Source organism: Haliotis rufescens, unplaced genomic scaffold (assembly GCF_023055435.1).
Source record: "Haliotis rufescens isolate VD_foot unplaced genomic scaffold, xgHalRufe1.0.p SCAF_12, whole genome shotgun sequence".
Lineage (NCBI taxonomy): Eukaryota > Metazoa > Mollusca > Gastropoda > Lepetellida > Haliotidae > Haliotis > Haliotis rufescens.
In genome coordinates this window covers 5,203,386-5,221,524 of record NW_025963802.1, presented here as the reverse complement: position 1 = coordinate 5,221,524, position 18,139 = coordinate 5,203,386, and the positions used below count along the sequence as shown (strand labels likewise).

The following is an 18,139-nucleotide window of genomic DNA, read 5'->3' as shown; positions in this document are numbered from 1 at the left end:
AGTTATATTCATGAAGGCATTAAAGAAAAATAATACAGTTTTGAGATATATTTGGTTTTGAGGGTTTGAATCTTCTCGGCTAGTTTAATGCTATAGCAAAGAAACGGTAACATTCTTACTGAAACGAAGCTAGAAATCAAAGGAAATGCCATGATGTCACAATGACAACCATTCAATCACGAAACGACCAATTTAACAATATCTCCACAGCTCTGATTTGTAAAACATCTTGTCGACATTACATGTGTTGTGTTGTATATGTAATCCTTGTGTAAATATTGAGAGAGATACACGTTTATGACTTGAGCCTCAGTTTACAGATTCGTGTCGTCTGCTCCCCGCATGTGACACTACACTATTAGCGCAATTACGTCAGCTGAAGCTCGAAATCTTTCACCTTAGCTCCCTAAACACATTGCCTAACGGTAGATATGACTAACATTTCATGCAGATTATCTCATTAATCGGATACTAATTAGCTAATCCCATCCCACGACCCGGCACCGATTCTTCCCAACACAACTTACCTCCCTTTACATCATTGCTACAAGGGATTATCTCACAAAGGTGCTTTACGGCAAGTCTTACTCAGGTTGGTAATTAATACATTCTTATGGGATTAATTGACAGGCATTGTTTTCGCGGGCGTTCTGAGAAGCGAGATTGTAACGATGACTCGCTTGGTGCTACTCAAACAAACAGAACCAATTAGCATTTTACGCTAATTATTGCCTGCAAATGTCACTGATGCTTCCATATGGCTAGGATTGGATTAGGGGATTGTTTACATGTAAGTACCGTTGACAACCAGATGGCCATACACACACACACCATAAGTACCGGCTCCTGATTTCATTCCCAACACAACCGTTGAGACTCTCGCTTTGGATTACACGAGTGAGCTTGGGGAGTTTAATTGGCAATTTGTGACCTGTGTTGTTCACGTAAGTAAATTGGAGTTTTAGCCTCTTTATAGATCTACCGCTTTAAGTTTATTCTTTTTAAGACTTTGTTAACTTTGTTAAAAGCGTATATCATGAACATTGCTCAAGAAGCGTGCGTTCCATCCACGTGAATGTGTTGTCCTATTTGGATTAACCTAAGTGTCTGTGTGAAATGTTGGGAGGATGTGTACATGAATTGTTTGATAAGCATTTCGTATAACATGATGGCTAACACAATTTACAGATAACAACTTCCTTATTTTACTGTAATAGCAACATTTCGGTATAGATCCTTAAACTATTGTCAAGCAAGGATGTGCACATGTATGTGTTTTCAAAAGTAATAATAACAGGATGATTCTAATTGTGCCGATCTATGTTTTCTCAGTAACTATTTTTCATACTTTCTGCTGTCTGAATGTTATACCGTGTTATTATTCTGATACTTATATCTCTTCAAAATTGAATTATTGATGAACTGTTATGGAGTATGCCAGCATGCCAGCCATATAATGTTAGGATGACATGTTCACAAAGTTGATACACAATGAATGAGTTTTATTCATTGTATACGTATTCTGTATACAGTAATCATCATATACTTGGAAAACAGGAAAAATATTGTCATGGAAGTCTTGAATGTGAATTCTTGTTTTCGATTTAACATTATAGATATACCGGTTACCGATATCAACATTATCTCGAACAGAAAAGTTCGACTTTTTACGGGTGCTTACAGTTATATTTGATTTGGCACGCTCACAATCTTTGAATGAACGAGAAATAAAGAATGTGAAATGACAATTTTAAACCTAATCTGAACAAATTTGGCAAATTGCTATGAAGATCAAAGCAATAATAAGGATATAAGAACAATTCATGATAAGAAAAGTAAAAACAAGACAAGACAAATGGGGTTGGATGTTTTCTCGAACTAGGTACTTCTGAAATCGGGTTTTGTAAAACTCAAACTTTATTGTGAACATATCCTAGCAGACACTGTAACATTTGGATCGATAAGTTTGTAATGGAACGTATCTTTTTACAGTTCCGATTTACCAACATGCCACGAAGACGTCTGGCGGTGAGTATTTCTGTGCATGTTTATTTCCACCTAGATGACTGTTTATTGCAATGCGTCAAAGTAACAAACAAGTAAAATAAATATTGAACTGAACTGAATGTTTTTTAATATATTCGTATACTTTAATTCGACGCCCAGCTTTTTCCATCATTCATAGTATCGTAGTGATGTGGAAGAACATTTTTAATATACGAGGTAAAAGGCGGCATGCTTTCTTAACATCTTATAAACATATTTATTTCCATAAAGTGGAGGGATTGGCAAACAAGCAAATTTTGCTTATCTGAATGCCTCTCCCAAACATGATACATATACAAATAGCACGTTAATCTTGCTTGTTATAGTTCGACGATTCGGCTCCCCCTTGCTGTATGCCTCACCCTGCCAAGATGCGTCACATGACGACACCTCACACCAGCTTGGGTGGGGAGTGCCGGGGTACGTCACATCCATTGAGTGACGCTGACGTGGAGAGTGGATCACGTGACTGTCGTGGGCACGTGACCCCACAACGTAACACCTGCCCGGGTTACTGTGAGTTGGAGGAGGATTTCACTGACAGTGGCATCGACTCCCCCGAGAGCACAGCCATGGTACGTACACAGGACGCTGATCTGCTGGAATAGCCAACCATACTTTTATAATAACTGAAGCATTACTGAATTATTGAAATTGTCAATGCACTTGAGCATTAAGTACATGTTTGACGAAACTGATAAAGGTTGATTTATCGAACTTATATACAATTCACAATGGGAAGTAATATGAAAGAATCGGGTGATCCTTTATCTTTTCTGAGTAGACTTACATGTACTTCATTGTCGTTATTTTCAATTCCCCAAACACATAAAAGTACATTGTAAAACAGCGTCAAAATGTTACTTTTCCATAGAATTGTTATTCTAACACCCTGATCAATATTTGGTTACTGAAAGCGGGTTTTTTTAGAATTCTTTTTTTTAAAAAGAGACATTCATGGAGACATAGGCGTCAGGTGTAGATAAGTGGAATACATATGTGTGTTATTGTTTTCAGGAACAGGATACGCCCACAAGGGGCGATAACTCACCACAGAACTTACCGAGAAAATTCCTTTTCAAGCCGATTCCCAATGAGGTAATACCTATATCTCTTAAGATTATTTTTGTCACGTATTCATAGGCATTGAGTGTCTCAAACGATGTAGCGACACTCATTCGTTCCCACAAATCCACGGTCAGCACGTGGCTTGAGATTTGCACTCGTGATGCAACGCTATATGACTTCAGTTCAAGGCAATATCTGATTTTATGTAATAAAATAAAACATGCTTATTTATGTTAATGTTAAATAACCTACATGTTTTCTTTGAGAGGCATTTAAAAGTACTAAGTAAGGATAAGATATATGGATAAACAACTTCTTTATAAAATTAGGAGCGACGTTTCCGTGTAGGTTCTAACACCGTTATCAAGCAAGTTATTAATCAACCCTAAATGTTGCGAATCGTGTAAGGTACCGCAATTTTCGATGTAGAGTTGCGTCACTTAGGCGTGTCATGATACTATGATCGTGGATTCGGATCCCTGGTGTGTCAACACAATACCCGTATTGTTGGGTTTCATAAACTTGCAGACGTCCACAACGCTCCTCTTATATTCAGTTGACAGACCTTGATATACAGAACAAAACACAACAAATCAAATGAAGGAAGAGTGTCTGTCTTTTTAACTAACTACTCTTCACATTCAAATACAGCCATCCTCGATTATCCACGAAATATATCTCCGTAAATACCCCTCACCCATTAGCAGCAAAGCCTTCGTTTCGGATGTGACGTCATCATCTCCATTTGTCCTATCACGAAGTGTGGAAATGAGTGCAATCTGATTGGACGGCTATTTTTAGCGATGTGTTCGAATACCGAATGGGTCCTGGGTATTTATTCGATCCGTGACGATCCGAGTTAGAATTTGTCTTCCATGCTTGTAGTAAGAGGCGGTGTCTAGGCTCACTGACTTGATTAACGTTAAATGAGTTAATATTAATTTACGCCACATTCAGCGATATTCTTTCAATACCAGAGACGCCTGTATATAATCTAATAGGTCTTTAGCAACCCATAAAAGGCGACTATGCTTGTAAAACCATAGGGATCGGGTGGCCAGGTTCGCTGACGTGGTTAATGCATGTCATCGTGTCCCAATTGCGTAGAACGATCCTCGGGCGGGCGGTTAGCCTAGTGGTTAAAGCGTTCGCTCGTCACGCCGAAGACCCGGGTTCGATTCCCGACATGGGTACAATGTGTGAAGCCCATTTCTGGTGTCTGGTGTCCCGTGATATTGCTGGAATATTGCTAAAAGCGGCGTAAAACCATACTCACTCATTCACTCACTCACAAGAACGATCCTCAAGATGTCAATCACTGCCGAGTGTCCAGACTCGGTTATTTACAGACCTCCGTCATGTAGCTGGAATATTGCTAAATGCGACGTTAAACAACAGACAACAATAACAGAGTATTCACTCCAATAGAAAAGGATACATTGAGGATGACATGCACCTGGAGTCTTCCTCTTCAGAAGGCTTAATTTCCGCGTTTAACAATAGATGTGTATGTTTTTAGAGTTTGTGTCTGGAGTCCCTGAAGACAGCAGTCGAGAGGATGGAGAGTGAGGAGGCAAACCTTATCGGGGACGGAACTAGGGTAAGCTGAGCTAACAAAGTATACAACTCAAGTTTTGATAGGGATCCTCAGATAGTTCCTGTCTCCATAATCACGTTCGGAGTTCGGAATAATAGGAATGTCCCTGTCAAGCGTAGAGTAGTAGTCCTTAATAGGTTTAGGCGAGACTCTGGTCATGGGCAATCTTAGCAATTCGATTAAATGTGTTTAAACCCTCTTTGTCTGTGAACGTAAATGTCATGCTTGATGTCAGTCTGGTAGATTCTCAAATGTTACACTGGTGACTTATTACAATGGCTAGACCTAAAAGGCGACAAATGTATCCAAATTGCGCAAAACGATGCTCATGGTGTCAGTCATTGGATTGTCTGGTCTAGACTTATAAGCAGACCTCCTGTCATATAGTTGGAATATTGCCGAGTTGTACAACCTTTGTCCGATTTGTGCGGTTGATCATAGATAATTTCGAAACTAATGGTTTTACGAGTGCTTCTCACTGAATCTTATTTCGATTTCAAAATCTGCAAAATAGAATCAGGCGTTTTCATCAGTGCTGACAGATATCATATGTATATAACTTGTTAAAGGTTTCACTGAACCCAAACCCATACTTGCGCAGGATTTCTAAAGTTTCACAGACATATTTTCTATCTTTGTAGGCACACTCTCTCCCTACAATCAAAGGGAGACACAAGGATCTGAAGTCGGTGTCTCCCCTCACAGTCAGTCAACTACTGGCAGGGAAATACAATGACGTCATTTCCGGATACCAAATTATTGATTGTCGTTATCCGTATGAGTACGAAGGAGGACACATTGAGGTAACATTTTTATATCATCGAAAGGGAAAGAAACTGTTCCATACAAGTACCATACAATCCAATATTGAAACCTCTGTCAAAATCATCTTTACAATTTGTGTTACTGGTTCAACTAACCATTTCATTTCATGTCCTCCCAGGGAGCGCTAAACCTTCACACCGAGGCTCTCATAACGGATGTAATCACCGCTCAACGAGGGAGTGTGTCCACTGAAAGGAATGTCCTCATATTCCACTGCGAGTTCTCGTCGGAGAGGGGACCTAAACTGTAAGAATGTCATCCATTCAACATTAAAGTGCTGCAAACTTACAGTACACAGCCTCAGATTACGCAGAATGCCTTATTGTTTACCACATGGGTCCATACATGTAACAACTTTACCATAAAACGTCATACAGTTTACCATAAAACGTCACAAAGATGGTCATAGAATGTCATACATCCTACCACAGAATGCCAGAGATTACCAGAGAATGCTATGCAGCCTAATATAGAATGTCATATAGCTTATCAAATGTCACACACGAGGAAAAGAATTCATGTATGATCCGGCTGATGAAGAAGTAAGCATATACTCCGTTACGTTGTGTTTCTCATAATAAAGCCGTTGACAGATAAATTCTGTTCCTTATGTGAATGCCTTAAGTCTTAAATGTCATACAGCTCACTATAGAATGTCATGAAAATTACCATAGGACGCCATACAGATTACCATTTATCAAATGCCCAACAGTTTTCCATAGATTGTCATACAGTTTACTACAGAATGTCATACAGATGACCATAGGACGCCATACAGATTACCATTTATAAAATGCCCAACAGTTTACCATAGAATGTCATACAGCCTTCTATAGAATGTCATACAGATGACCATAGGACGCCATACAGATTACCATTTATAAAATGCCCAACAGTTTACCATAGAATGTCATACTGCCTACTATAGAATGTCATACAGATGACCATAGAAGCTCAACCATAGATTGCCACGTAGCTTACCATGGAATGTTTTACCGGATCCTATTCATATTACAACAACCGATGTATACATTTTCACAGTAATTATATTCATATTCATTAACCGTACAATTAATTGTCCCAGCTAATAAATAGCATTTTGAACAAGGGCGATGGCATTGATCATATTGTCTTACATACTGAAAGATATTTCGTATTTTCCTGAATATAATTTCATCTCAGTAAGTAAGTCATTAAGTTGATATCCGATTCCCTTATCAGACTACGTCATTTGAGAAGAATGGACCGGAAGTTAAACAGCGACCGCTACCCGTTCCTCTTCTACCCGGAAGTGTACCTGCTGGATGGCGGGTACAAGGCCTTCTATGAACAACATCAGGTGCGTTATAACAATGGAGTTTCTTCCGTGTTGTTTTACATACCACCATAATAATGTTTCAAATCACATTAACATGCGTCTAAGTACAGCAGTTGATTTGACAGTGTTCTTAACCCTTTCATTATAGCCCTGTCAATTTTCAGCCAGAGCCATTTTTCTCATAATTGGTACATAATTGATGACTATTGATAAACAACATTCAAACGCCTGTCTATCTTTCAGAATCACTGCGAGCCTCAAACGTACCTGCCTATGGTGCACGAATCCTATTCTCAGCAATTACGTCACTTCCGGATGAAGTCAAAGTCGTGGACAGCAGGCGAGAAACAAAGCATGCGCAGTAGACGCCTTGACGGATCCCCCATCAAATGCCAGTGGTAGCCGGGGACATTTGTTACGTGTTATTTGTTTTTACAAGCGCCTGTGATATGACTCTTGTTGTTGTTGCCTTTGGGTACAGTGTATTTATTGAAGTAAGACTATCCCTGACGTGGGCTATTTCTGTTTTCTATGGTATTTATAACGTTTGTCATAACTCATTCGATCTACTCTTGTACTCAGGTCTGCACTTGTAATGACTTGAGTTCAAATCCAACCAGAATTGTTCATCATGTATCGAGACGGGGACATGGGGGTGTGATCGGCGATTTATACAATAACTGCTTTAAATGAAGGGAACTTTCAGTCTGTTCTTGAGCATCATTCCATCATTCTCATGAAATATGTTTAATGTTCATGTAGCCATTTTGCATTGGTATTATGCATATTCTCAGCATGCATGCATGCACACACACACACACACACACACACACACACACACACACACACACACACACACACACACACGTTTGTAACTTATAAAAGGCCTAGCGAAGGACATACAGTGCTAATAAATAAATATAGTATTTATACAAATAGTATTTACTTAAGATTTTATAATAAATTATAGTGAAAAGTCCTTGTTTTGTCTTTATTCCACAATTTGATCTGGAGTTTCACGTGATTAGATCCAGAGGTTAGATTGATGTACTGTGGACGGATGTTCCCAGGATCCGCTGATTGTTGGGTTCGAATCCATTATTCTACACCGCACCTTCGCTTGTGGGTCTCGACAAAGTGGTAAACGTCATACTCGGATCCAGAGGGTGTTTGTGGGCGCATCGCTACCCCCTCACCACACAAGTCTAATGCATGTTATATTTTTCAAGTGTTAATCCCCGTCGAGGTAGTTCTGGGATAGTGCACAAAGCGTCGTAAAAGTATACTCACTCACTCACTCGGTGCGGTGCAAAACGCACACGACCACAAAAAACGAAATGCCAATAGTCCACTCTCCAATAACACTATCTGTAATGTGTAAAATAACACTATCACAGAGACATGTTTATACTACCCACAGAGGCATACAAATCAATTCCGCATAATCGGACTGGGAAACAGTTTATTTCAGAATATACAGTAAACTACGGTTATAACGAACTCAAAGGGACTACTAACTTTAGTTAGTTATAACCGTAGTTCGTTATAAGCTAATATACATAGTCGGGACCAAAAAAGTAAGTTCGTTATATCCGTCAGTTCGTTATAAGCGTGTTCGTTATAACCGTAGTTTAGTGTATGTCCATTTGACCCATTGTACAAATGGGAATTTCATATCACCTTTCAGAGATAATTTGAGAAACATATTTTATGTGCGCTTCTAACAATTTCCACTAAGTACACGTGATAAGTGAGACGCCAAACATGTTGAACGTGATGTTACACGTCACCTCTGTTTACAAATGTACACAATTTAGAAAGTTCGATGGCTCTCGAACACGAACCCTGCGCTATTCCTTTAATTGGTATAAAAACTATGATTTTAACTTGTAATGGTATAAAAACTATGATATTAACTTGTGATGGTCGCATTCATTTAGATTTGTATATTAAAAATTCATTGCCACTGGGTTGAAACTGGGTGAACACGACATGAGAATTCAAATTGTAAGGGACAGAAAACAGCTTCCAAACTATGCCCTCCTAATCTGTTACTTCTATCGGATTTTTTTAATTCATCCATTTTAAACCATTTAAAGGGTTACAGCCTCTTCTTAAGGATCCCGCCTTTAAAATCCCACATTTATTAATTGATAAAGATTTTGATAAAATTCATCAAAGGGACAAAGAATTTCAAGTTGATTTACGCCTTATTTCTCAGCGTATGAAATAGACACAGTTTATTTCGAATAATTTGATTGATGGTAATTTGATGGGCTCGTTTCCTCCCTACACTTTATATGGGGATTTAACCAATCCATCTAACGGCTAAACTTGTGGCTGGTTTATCAATATTCCTCTTAATTATGGTTCTTAATTTGTTACTTGAAGTTCGACGCTTAGTTTTTTGCCTTGCCGTTACTTACAACAGGAACCACGGCTGACGTTTTAACGGTTTGGAAAACACCCCAACCTACACCCCCTCCAAATTATCACCCACCCTCATATTTTTCATTTATAAAATCAAATATTTCCATGGATTTTTCTTTCCTGATCGTCCTAACAGTATTTCTGGTGTTAATCTTATTTTTTCGCAGTTAAAAATGTAAATCGACCTGTTACGACCTGTCATTGGTTTCACATTTGACTAATTCATTGCTTGTCAAGAAATTATGCTTTCACAACTCTACCTATACCTCCAAGACCTCAGGGGCGGTCGTGTAGCCTAGTGGTTAAAGCGTTCGCTCGTCACGCTGAAGACACGGGTTCCATTCCCGACATGTGTGAAGCACATATACGCCGTGATATTGCCATCTTCCTGAGGCAAGAGAGTTAACTGACTTTAAAAGACCAGTTTCCACCCTTGCCGAACAAGGCTGGAAGTCCTGGGCTCTATCGTAGCGCCACCAGTGGCTATTACGAGTTATGTCCCTTCTGAGCCTCTCCTTTAGACCAATCAGATTCCACCTCTCCTATCAATTGCATTTGCAAACAGTGGCGCTCAGTCAAGACGATCAGATCGATAATCAAGGTCTATGTTGTGATAAAACGGGTCTTACAACGAGTTGGCGGTGCACATGTTTTGCAAATCCTGCAACCGGATTTCGATTTCGATGCACGATTTTGATTGGACTATGCCTAGACTCGTTAGTCCAGCCAAAATTTAACTCCATAATACCAGCCTAGTTCGGCAAGGGTGGAAACTGGACTTTTTTAGTCAGTTAACTCCCTTGCCTTGGGAAGATGTGATATTGCTGGAATATTGCTAAAAGCGGCTTAAAACCACACTCACTCACTCACTCACTCACTCCAAGACCTCACGTTGGACATCCATTCACGTATTCAGCGGGTATTCCTTACCAACTACTTACTGTTTGATTGCCCAAATTTGCAAATTCAAACCTCAATGGAAAATCTATACATATTTCTAATTTTTGTTATATAAGTTGGCTTATGACGTTTTGATTAAAACGAGTCCTTTCCCCCATGGCAGGATTTTTGATGGTATTGCAACACGGTGGAGTAGGTTTTGCGATATCCCTGACATAATCCATATCGAGGACGGCGTCCTCCTCCTTTCAGGGTAAAAGCTATTTTGACCTCTCCACTTTTGCATTCTGGCGTGAGAGGATAATGGATTGTTCTTCCTGAACGTAATATCTCATGCTGTAATGGCTTTGTGTCAACAACCTCTTAAGGACCAGTCATTTGTTATCAACGCTTGAGTCCAGTGAGAGGATCAGACTTTAAAATGGTTGAGAATTTAAAATATAATATTATTCGTTAAATATTTGATGTTCCAAAGTTAATGTAATATCCTGTTCTATATCTTAACATTAAATAACATCATATTTGTTCTTCTCCTTTGCAAATACCGAATCACATGGAGAATGTTTGTTCCTCTTACTAATCACTAAAGCGCCAATACTGTATTAATTATTTTTCTGTAGAGACAATAGTTGTATACGGGGTTGGTTTCTCCTCTTATGGTTACATCACAGTTATATAAGTTGCCATACTCTACTATTGACGTTGCATATCTTCAATATTACTTGCTATCCAACGGGGCAATGGGTGGAGTGAGTGAGTTGGGTTTAACGCCGCTTTTAACAGTATTCCAGTTATATCACGGCGTGTCAGCTTGATGTGGGAGGTAAGCCCGAAGTGATGCAGGTCTCAGACGTTTACCACTTCACATAACCATAACGCACAGACACATACACTATCACATACAGAGACATACACCATCACCCACACGGACACATACACCATCACATACACAGACACATACACCATAACGCACAGACACATACCCCATAACGCACAGACACATACACCATCACATACACAGACACATACACCATAACGCACAGACACATACACTATCACATACAGAGACATACACCATCACCCACACGGACACATACACCATAACGCACAGACACATACACTATCACATACAGAGACACATACACCATAACGCACAGACACATACACCATAACGCACAGACACATACACCATCACATACACAGACACATACACCATAACGCACAGACACATACACTATCACATACACATACACCATAACGCACAGACACATACACCATAACGCTAAGACACATACACTATCACATACACATACACCATAACGCACAGACACATACACCATAACGCACAGACACATACACCATCACATACAGAGACACATACACCATAACGCACAGACACATACACTATCACATACACATACACCATAACGCACAGACACATACACCATAACGCTAAGACACATACACTATCACATACACATACACCATAACGCACAGACACATACACCATAACGCACAGACACATACACCATCACATACAGAGACACATACACCATAACGCACAGACACATACACCATCACATACACAGACACATACACCATAACGCACAGACACATACACCATAACGCACAGACACATACACTATCACCTACAGAGACATACACCATCACCCACACGGACACATACACTATAACGCACAGACACATACACCATCACATACACAGACACATACTTCCTAACGCACAGACACATACACTATCACACACAGACACATACACAATCACACACAGACACTTGCACATTCACACACAGACACATAGACCATCACTCACACAGACACATACACCATAACGCACAGACACATACACCATAACGCACAGACACATACACCATCACACACAGACACATACACAATCACACACAGACACATACACCATCACATACAGAGACACATACACCATAACGCACAGACACATACACCATAACACACAGACACATACACTATAACGCACAGACACATACACCATAACACTCAGACACATACACTATAACACACGGACACATACACCATCACACACAGAGACACATACACCATAACGCACAGACACATACACCATAACGCACAGACACATACACCATCACACACAGACACATACACCATCACACACAGACACTTGCACATTCACACACAGACACAAACACCATCACTCACACAGACACATACCATCACACACAGACACTTGCACATTCACACACAGACACATACACCATCACACATAGAGACACATACACCATCACACACGCACACACAGACATACACCATCACACACAGACACAAACAACATCACACACACAGACACACACACATCACACACAAAGACACATACACACATCATAGACAGACACAGACACAAACATCAAATACACACACAGATACACACAAAGACACGTGACAGACACATTCACACATCACAGATACACACATGACAGACACACAGAGAGGAACGCACACATCCACATCAAGGACAGGCACACACACACTCTGCATATGTAAGACGGTCTTCGTTGAAGATCTGAACAAATACGGCGTGATGTATTTACTCAGCCTGAAGCTGAGAGGGCTTCAATCACCCGCTCAAGCTGCATACGACAGTCCATTGTCAGAGCAAAGATATGTCAGGCGGGTCATCCAACTGTCGCAGTCTCTGATCATTCCCTTCCCACGATATACTGATGTGTACACAAGATGCTATTAATGTCATGTGGGATAAAAGAATATTTTTTTATGATTTCATTGCCTGGCGTGGGAGAATCCAATGGGTGTTAATGAACATATTTAGGCGCCTAGTCTGTCATACAGACCCTGATACAAATATATATCAAATACAGCCCATGCAAGTCTATAATGTTTGGCAAGTCTAGATTACTGCAGTATCAGTATCTGAAAATGAAGAGAGTCTCCCTTTCATTATATTTTTATTAAGATAACTGAACAACTGGTTTTTTTTCTGTACGATATGTTCATTTCAGAGAATAGATGTTAGTCTATTAGGCGCCCAAAAGTGACAGTTTGTGGTTTTTCTGTACACGTGACGGGGAGGTCGCGTTCGCTCGTCCCGCCAAAGGCCGGTTCGATTCCTCACATGTGTACAATGTGTGAAGCCCATTTCAGGTGTCCCCCGTCGTTATATTGTTGGAATAATGCTAAAAGCGGCGTAAAACCATACTCACTAATTCTCCACCTGCCATATTAAAATGCAAATTTTGATTATTGGTTAACGGGATTTAAGCGAAAAAGATAAATTGTATCCGAAAATTCTCGAAAACATTAATAGTGCTTCAGACTGTGGATTAAAAAAGAAATTTCCCACCGCAAACATTACATGGTTGCAAGGTGTTATTCTTTTTAAAAATCACGCTCAAAGTTTTAGTGAGTGAGTGATTGAGTATGGTTTTACGCCGCTTTTAGCAATATTCCAGCAATATCACGGCGGGGGACACCAGAAATGGGCTTCACACATTGTATCCATGTCGGGAATCGAACCCGGGTCTTCGGCGTGACGAGCGAACGCCTTAACCACTCGGCTACCCGACCGCCCCCTCGTGGTTTTAAGTAAGAATATCTGCTTTTGTAGCTGAAGCTGAAACTAATATCTAATCTCGATACAAAACCCCAGTCCCAGACCTAACCCCACCCCAATTACCACATGAACTTGGGGGTATTGCCAAAAGTAATTACATGTAGTTACATTACAACAAAGGTTGCGTGGATCGATGCTCATGATGTCAGTCACTGGATTGTCTTGTCCAGACTCGATTATTTACAGACCGCCGTCATATAGCTGGAATATTGCTGAGTTCGGCGTTAAACAACAAACAAACAAACAAACTTCCTGTATTAGATATAAAACATCAAACATGTGCATAGAGGATATTTGAGTGTGGCCCTTCATATTAGAAACAACGGTTGATTCTGCAGGTCCTAGAACGCCACACCATATACACAATATAATACAATTGCACTTACTGATCTCTTAGACAATGAAGGATTTAATAAACCAGGTATTGAAGACAGGTTATATGGTTTACACTTAAAAGATAGTATATACATGCGGAAAGAAATTATTTTTACAGCACCTACTATCTCTCTAGGAGATTTAGATTATATTGGGGTTAGAGAACTCAGTAAAAACACTTTGTACAACTTTCCCTCGCCGATGATAAATGGATTATGCTCGAGTGGGAATTATAATTGCGGCTTATATCCAATCAAAAAGAAAGAGTGTGTTCGTTGCTCCACTACAGGAGAAACTATATGTTAATGAGTCTTCAGTCATTAAAAGATATTAGCTTAGCTTACTGAATTCGGTGATGTATTAAATAAATTGAAGGCCATATACCCCAAGGCTGTAGACTTTATATTGACGTCTTGCATGGGGACGTCAACTTTGTTGTATTTTTATACAACAAGGAACTGAGAGCTTTAAAAGCATTGAGGGGTCCAGGTTCAAGCTGGGAGCATTTCACATACTAAGATATTAATTCCGTATATACATGTATATATCTTGTAAGGTCGGTGTATGGTGAGGTGAGGTGAAATTGGGTTTAACGTCGCGTCCAAGATTATTGCACTTATATAGCGACGTGCATGCACGTGTATGTGTGTGTGTGGCTGCTTGTACTAGTCCGGACTGATGCCGATTTATAGTGCTAGCTCACTGAGATACCATGCCGCAGTTTAACATGAATACCCCACTCAGACACAGTATACTGACTCCGAGCCGACCAGTCCTTGTTTTAGCCCCTTAATGCCGAGCGCCAGACAGGGTAACAACAAGTACAATCTTTTAACGTCTTTTTGTATGACGCGGCCCGGGATCGAACCCTGGACCTTCCGCTCTCCGGGTGGACGCTCTACCACAAGACCACGGAGGCGGTCTCGGTGTATGGTCTCAAGATACTGATATGTACGGTAGCCCATAAGGGACATGGAGTCTGTTTTACAATATTTTGATGTTTCACTTACCTTTATCATAACCTTTTGCAAATTAGCACAATTTGTCATACAAATATGTGATAAATCATGTATAAAAACAACCGAAAACATGGAAAATGTACTTACAAGTAGCTATTGAGTCGCTGAAATGTGAAGCGAAAATGTCAAACACTAAAACGGAAATGTCAAAAACCAAAACGAAAAGGTCAAAAACTAAAATGGAAATGTCAAAAAGCAAAACGAAAATGTCAAAAACTAAAATGCAACCACAGAAAACTATTTCCACCGCGGTGGAAATATTTTCATCGCGGTGTGTAAATATTATCACCGCGGTGGAAATAGTTTTCTGTATTTTCATTTTAGTTTTTGACATTTTTGCTGGGTTTTTTTACATTTTCGTTTTAGTTTTTGACATTTACGTTTTTGTTTTTGACATTTCCATTTTAGTTTTCAGCGATTCAATAGCTTCTTTACACGTGATTTATCACATATTTGTAAGACAAATCGTGTTAATTTGCAAAAGGTTACGATAAAAGTACGTGAAATATCAAAATATTGAAAAACGGACTCCATGTCCCCTATGGGCCACCGAAGATAAATCAGTGAACCCGTTAAAGACTCGTATCGTGTTTGATATATAATGCCGTATATATTGTCGTAACTGCCTTTGGGCGTCCAGTGCGACCCTGCTACAGTTACTAAATGTATTGCCGTTCCTGGTCCTTGTGGTCAATTAAGCCAGGACATTGCCCTCGCCTTGTCCACCTGGGCTCGGCTCCGTCAAGGAGTGATTGGTCTAATGACACTTACTCCAAGTTGTCCCTATCAGCATTCACACACGCATAATAAAGAAACGCAACACCAGTTTATACTCACATAGTTTTACTTACTCTCAGCCCATCTATCAATACAGAACAGGATCAGACTGGCCAGGCTCGTCACTAGCTGGGGGAAACTTAGAACGATCGGGATTCGACTCGATCGATTGCAAACCGCGCTCTCCTCTCCTAATGTTGAGGGTATCATTTTATAGTGTTCGAGCCTGGCCTGTCCTTGTCACATGTCTCAATACCTCCATTTGATTCGTTACAAGTTTAGATCTGACCATGAACTCATGTGTGTCGCCATCGGAAAAAAACTAAAGCCTACGTGCCAGATTGCTCATCTCTCTATTGATTTTGTGACTCGCTCCGAAGCTCCAAATGAATTATGCCTTGTAGTTCCCCATTTGTTTCATTAACTCATGGACGATAGCCAGAGACCAATCCAATGATAAATGTGAAATGTCCAGAATACACTTGTGATAAATGTGAAATGTCTTTTCTCTATTGATTCCTTTCCAATTACAAGTTCTGTCACAAACTATATCTAATGCAACTCCTCATTGCAGCTATAATGGTTCTATTTATTATCATTAGTTTCTGAGATGCATTCTTAACCTTATAACAATATCTTGTAAGGTTGGTGTATGGTCTCAAGATACTGATATGTACGGTGGCCCATAAGGGACATAGAGTCTGTTTTTCGTTTGGTATGGAAGTAGAAGCGGTGGTCTCTGGACTGAAAATTATTTCTCGCCAGTTGCCAAAGAAAGCATTGTTGCCAAGAAAGCATTAGAACATGATAGTATTATGTACAGGTTGAGGCGCAAAGTTAAATAGCATTGAGGATCATATCTCAACATCACTAGCCGATGGTAAGATATCTGAGGAAGAGTTTCGTTTAGTGTTGTCGAAAAATATAACACAATGAAACACGAAATCCGATCAAATGCTCGTAAGACAAAACAAAGTTCATAGAACAGTGAAACACCAACACAACAAGCAGTCCAAGAATTCCGTACCAAAACCAAAGCACTGGAAGGAGATTACGAATAAAATGTTACCTCGATTTAGGATGGCATCTTGATGAAAACGTATATTAAATTTTCCATTTAGACACAAAAATATAAAATACACAGGTTATACAAAATGGAAAATTGGCCAAATGTTGGTGACTTTCAAAAGCAAGAGACAATTTAACATCAAAGGGGAAAGATTTACCTGATGGTGTCTACAAATAACTGATATTGACTCAGTTGTGGGCAGGACCAAACTTAAAAATTATTACGGTTATGAGTGTTGAAGGTATTAAAACTACAATATAGATACCAGAACCATTAACAAGTCTTACCCCCAAAGGTGGTGACACATCAAGGTGAAAACAACAGATCATTAATTTGAATTCAGACACATGAGGTTCCGATTAAGAGACGCGGGAAATATAATTTGTAATCTTAAAGTACTTCATCTGTAGTGGGGGTCACGGGGGGGGGGGGGGGGGGCAGTCGTCTAAGGCGCCGCGATTCGCCGTGCAGAGTTGCGTCCCTTGGCCACGTCAGAAACCTATGATTGTGGGTTCGAATCCTGGTTCGTCCCGATTATGTTTCTAGGTTTGTCAGCACCATACCCGTGCTCGTGGGTTTCACCGAAGTGGTAAACGTCTGAGACCTGCATCACTTCGGGCTTTCCTCCCACATTGAGCTGACACGCCGTGATATAACTGGAATACTGTAAAAGCGGCGTTAACCCAACTCACTCACTCATCTGCAGTGAGAAACTTTTTTCTGCTTATTGAATATGAGATATGGGGCAATAACAGTAACTGACAAAGGACTTATGTCGTGTTCACTATTGTGCCCACTACCCATATGACTGTGGTGCGGAGTAGCTGGCTGATGGTGAGCTAAGACTAGCGATGAAGTAGTGCACTCAGTCCACCTGCCGCTGTCCTAAATCCTGTACTAAAGATACGGTGGCCCATAAGGGACATAAAGTCTGTTTTTCCATATTATGATATTTCGGTGTAAATATTATCACCGCGGTGATAATATTTACACCGAGGTGAAAACTATTTCCACCGCGGTGATAATATTTACACCCAGGTGAAATCTATTTACACCGCGGTGGAAATAGTTTT

The 18,139-nt window shown here is 40.0% G+C and overlaps 1 protein-coding gene and 1 long non-coding RNA gene across 2 annotated transcripts; both read left to right on the top strand.

Moving 5' to 3' along the window:
• The first annotated feature begins 897 nt into the window (after window positions 1-897).
• LOC125378339 lies at window positions 898-2,619 on the top strand. Its single transcript, XR_007220206.1, has 3 exons — window positions 898-944; window positions 1,993-2,028; window positions 2,373-2,619. It is a non-coding gene; the product is annotated as an uncharacterized LOC125378339 (long non-coding RNA).
• Window positions 2,620-4,672: 2,053 nt separating this feature from the next.
• Window positions 4,673-7,697, top strand: LOC124138119 (M-phase inducer phosphatase-like). Its single transcript, XM_046504657.2, has 5 exons — window positions 4,673-4,714; window positions 5,353-5,514; window positions 5,655-5,782; window positions 6,758-6,875; window positions 7,098-7,697. The coding sequence occupies exons 1-5, from the start codon at window positions 4,673-4,675 to the stop codon at window positions 7,254-7,256; spliced, it is 609 nt and encodes a 202-aa protein (XP_046360613.2). The 3' UTR covers window positions 7,257-7,697.
• Window positions 7,698-18,139: the final 10,442 nt, after the last annotated feature.